This window comes from Berghia stephanieae, chromosome 10 (genome assembly GCF_034508935.2).
Source record: "Berghia stephanieae isolate SIO BIC M18660-M18661 chromosome 10, UCSD_Bste_1.3, whole genome shotgun sequence".
In the NCBI taxonomy this organism is placed as follows: Eukaryota; Metazoa; Mollusca; class Gastropoda; order Nudibranchia; family Aeolidiidae; genus Berghia; species Berghia stephanieae.
In genome coordinates, this window is record NC_088369.1 from 39,069,345 (window position 1) to 39,073,538 (window position 4,194).

The 4,194-nt window shown below is 43.1% G+C and overlaps 1 protein-coding gene across 5 annotated transcripts in view; it reads left to right on the forward strand.

Moving 5' to 3' along the window:
- LOC144981100 (uncharacterized) overlaps positions 1–2,696 on the forward strand; it is a 74,573-nt gene extending 71,877 nt beyond the window's left edge. For all 5 annotated transcript variants that reach the window (XM_078929227.1, XM_078929228.1, XM_078929225.1 and 2 more), the window contains one exon: positions 1–2,696. This exon is cut by the window's left edge and continues 601 nt beyond it. In XM_078929227.1, the coding sequence (XP_078785353.1) occupies positions 1–2,659 (2,659 nt within the window). In that variant the 3' untranslated portion in view covers positions 2,660–2,696.
- Positions 2,697–4,194: the final 1,498 nt, after the last annotated feature.

Sequence of the window (4,194 nt, forward strand, 5' to 3'; positions counted from 1 at the left end):
TTATTTTCAATTATCAGACACATTAGGTCAGGCGCGGTACCTCGGGTCTTCACTTTCCGACTCACCAGGTCCACCGGGACTAGGGGTAAGATCCTCCATGTTTTCACCCAGGCAACAAACATCTTTAAGTTCTTCATCAGATCCCTTTGGTCTGATAATGAGTCGATCCAACAATGGCAGAAGAGCCCGGCTTATAATTCCGTCCAACAGGGTAAGAAATCGTGGAATGCAAAACCGTTTAGGTCTACAGAGACGTAACTACATTCAAAGGAAGAACACTCCCAGAGGAGGCCCAGGATATATGTCTGCAACTGACTTAGATGCTCTTCTGAGCTCACAACAAGGTGGTAGTATGACTAGGATGAGTAACTCTATTAATCAACCTGCACCGTGGATAAAACTTGCACAGCAAAGACGATTCAAACAGCAGCAACAACAAAAAGAGCAACAAACCCAGCAAATGTTTAGAAACGGGTTTCGACGGAATTCCGCGAGAAATCAAATACCATCTGCATGGAACAATTTGAATTCTCCTGGAAATAGCAACAGTTATGATCTCGGTGTCTTCAATCCTTCCACATTCTCTGGTGATAACGGCTGGAGATTCATCAACAGGGAAAGAACAGGTTTTAACTTTAACAACGGAATGCCTGTAGAACCGTCACCCAACACACAACCTCCAAGTTCTTCCTCGTCTTCAACAAATAGAGCTTCTGCTCCAAGAAGCGGCTTCCAAACTGTAGAGGAATGGCAGAAAAGTTTGAACTCTGGACGAAATATTGATAAGGTCGATCCGATGGTAACCGTTTCGGACAAAACAATGATAGGTCCAGAGTTTGGGAGAGTTGACTCACTTCAAAATTCGAATAGAAATGTGGAAGGCAGGCCAGATCCTTCCATCAATTTCAGTCAGAACCGTCAAATGAATGGCCCTCCCTACACGAAACCGTCTCCGATGATGAGGAATCCCTCCCCATCTCCATCTCAGATAAAGGCTAAATCATCTATGCCAAATATCCAAGGAATTCAAGGTAAAAAGTGGGAATTTCAACACCAGCAACAACCTATGCCTACCGTAATGGTCGACCAATCCGTCACTAGACAATCACCGCCAGGAGAACGACACTCTTATCCAATAGGAGTCACCAATTCACAAAACTCTGTCAACGCCGTGATGAGAGAGTCAGCTTCACAACAAAGATCCAATTTCCCACTTCCCCAAGGACAAATAGCACAACAGCATCAGCGTCAGCACCGTCAACAACGAGTGGCGTTTTTAGATCACGCAGCGCCCAGCGTAAATAAAATAATGCTTCTTTCTCGTCCCAATCGTCCTCCTTACAACTCCGCTCGTAACCAAAACCCAAGGGATAAAAGAGTCTTCAGAACTCATGCAAATGCCGAAACTTTAAACATTCGACAAGAGGCGCCAATTGATCAAATTGGCCAATTAAACACTCATGTTCATAACCACCCGATTCTAAACGACCACCAACGGACCAATCACGCTCAAGGCTCTTCCCATCAACGACAATCGTTTACCCCTCAATTTAACCGAATCAACAGTTTTCAGTCTTTTTCTGACCCTCTTGCGTCCGGTACGTTGGATTCTTTGAATACCGCCGTGGGGAAGAGCTCAGACTCCTCCTCCACCACCACCACCACCACCTCCACCAACAATAACAACAACAACAACAACAACAACAACAACAACAACAACAACAACAACAATAACAACAACAACAACGGTAACTTGGGAGGACTATTTTTCAATACCCCTCTAATAGCAGGGCAATCCGCCCTAAACATCAATAATCAAAATGCTATCAACATCTCAGCTTTGCTTCCCCGAACCAAGATCACAGCCCCTTCCATGATAGAAGAAGCGTTTGCCCTTCCAATGGTAGACAACACAAGATCACGAACAGGAAGAGCCACTGTTCCCAATACAAATCCTATCACCGCAGAACGCCGGCGGGCGCTTACTAACACATTCTTCAACAACACTGCCGCAGCTAGTGTCTTGTCTCTTTTCAACATCTCTTCACCGCTTCAGGTGTATTCATCCGCTCGATATCTGGGTATGAATCCGTCGTCGAGCAACAACTTATTTTCGTCGCTTCTGCAGCGTCACAAAAATACTGATAACAATCAGTATCGATCATCTTCATCGTCATTACCGATATCATCATCATCGTCATTGTCATCACCATCATCACAATCATCACTATCGTCATCATCATCATCATCATTATCATCATCATCACAATCATCATTATCCCTTTCATCGTTATCGCATCGACCACAACAAGAACAGACAATATTTCAGAGCCAGCAACAGCAAGAGAGTCATCCACATATTCTTCCCCCTCCCAACCCCCCTTCCTCGCGTCATGCTTCATCTTCTCATCGCAATCATCATCATCCTCATCATAACAATCATCAAATTAATCGTCAATATTTCTCATCGCCACCATCATCGTTACCACTGCCCACAGACCAACCACAACCATTCCCCCATAACTTACCCCCGTTCCAACAGAAAAACAATCAAGAGATGAGTTTTAGCACAGCCAATATTAGTCTTGTAGAATTTGACACCAGTAGATCAAATGTGTTCCTCTTGTTCAACATGACAACGCAAAACCCGCTGGGATGATTTTTAAAAAGAACAAATAAAATTGGTAACACAAAAATGGTATTCATTTTGAATTTTTATAAATATTTTGAAAGTCTTTTGTCATAAAAAAAAGCATGAGATATTGACTTACTTGGCTAAAGTCTCTTGATTCCTCGTGGAAAATAGGGCCTCATGCGATATTGCGTCATATCAAGTAAATTTTCACACTACGCTTTATACAAGTGGTGCCAACACTTAACATAAAGGACGAGACCAGATGCCTGTAACGCGATGTGATTACTGTAAAATGTTTCAACATAGACACCTCTGTTACCAACCAAGTACTAATTTTACATCTGAACGCGGTGAAAGAATGTGAGTAAAGGGACTTTTCCAAGCTGTGCCGCCAACAGCAGTTGGACTCGAACCAAAGATCTACAGGTCCGTAGGCGAGTGTCAAACCACAAGACAACAAAGCCATTGCTCAGGTTGATTAAAACGATAAAATAATTTGGCATCGATGTTGCAATTTCGTTTATTGAATCCCACACCCCTCGCCTCACCTAACTCAGGTTTGAATGCGGCGGAAATAATAGAGGAGGAGGAGGAGGGAGAAGAGGGGTTGGTGGAGGATAAAGGGAAGGAGGAGGAGGAGGAAGAAGAAGAAGAAGAAGAAGAAGAAGAAGAAGAAGAAGAAGAAGAAGAAGAAGAAGAAGAAGAAGAAGAAGAAGAAGAAGAAGAAGAAGAAGAAGAAGAAGAAGAAGAAGGAAATTACCCATGAAAACCTTGACAATGGAAGAAAACTGCCGTACTCTAGCAAAACCCATATTTAAAACATTGGCCAGACAACTCGTCCCGAAGTCCCAGGTTTGAGAGTTTTTGCCAAGATGAGGGTCATTTAAATCGATCGATAGTTGAAGGACGAGTTTTCTGGCCCAATTTTCAAATATGGGTTTTTACAGAGGATGGCAGAAAAGTGTTTTTCTCCTGGTGGACAGCATGCATTTAAAATATGAAACGAAACCTGCAACACGTAACATTTAGGACGGGACATGACACCTGTTCTGTTAGGCGATATTACATTCTTTTCGGACAGAGAAAAAGGTTTTTAACGACCAGGTACTCATTTTACACCTGAGTACGGTGGGAGAATGTGAGTAAAGAGCCTTCTCCAAGGACATAACGATGCGCCGAGAGAGGGTCGAACCCAGGACCTTCCGATCCGAAAGCGAGTGTACCGCCAATTTTAGATTATAGTGCACGTGTAAGGGACCCAAGCGTAAAAATCAGATGGAACAGCTCGAGAAAATTCAAAACAGAACATGTAGGTTTGTATTGAAAGTATCAGTGAGATGCGCAAGAACTAACAACTAAGGCTAACAATTTAAGAACCCAAACTGGTCGCCATTACATGAAAGACGCACATATACAAAGGCCCGTCATGGACAACCACGATACCAATTATAGCCTTATTCCAAACAAAAGGAAACAATACGCATATCAGGTCCCGCAGTCACGAGTTAATGCTCATCTCAACTCGTTTTTTTCCGAACATGGAAGTCTCTGCCCGAAAC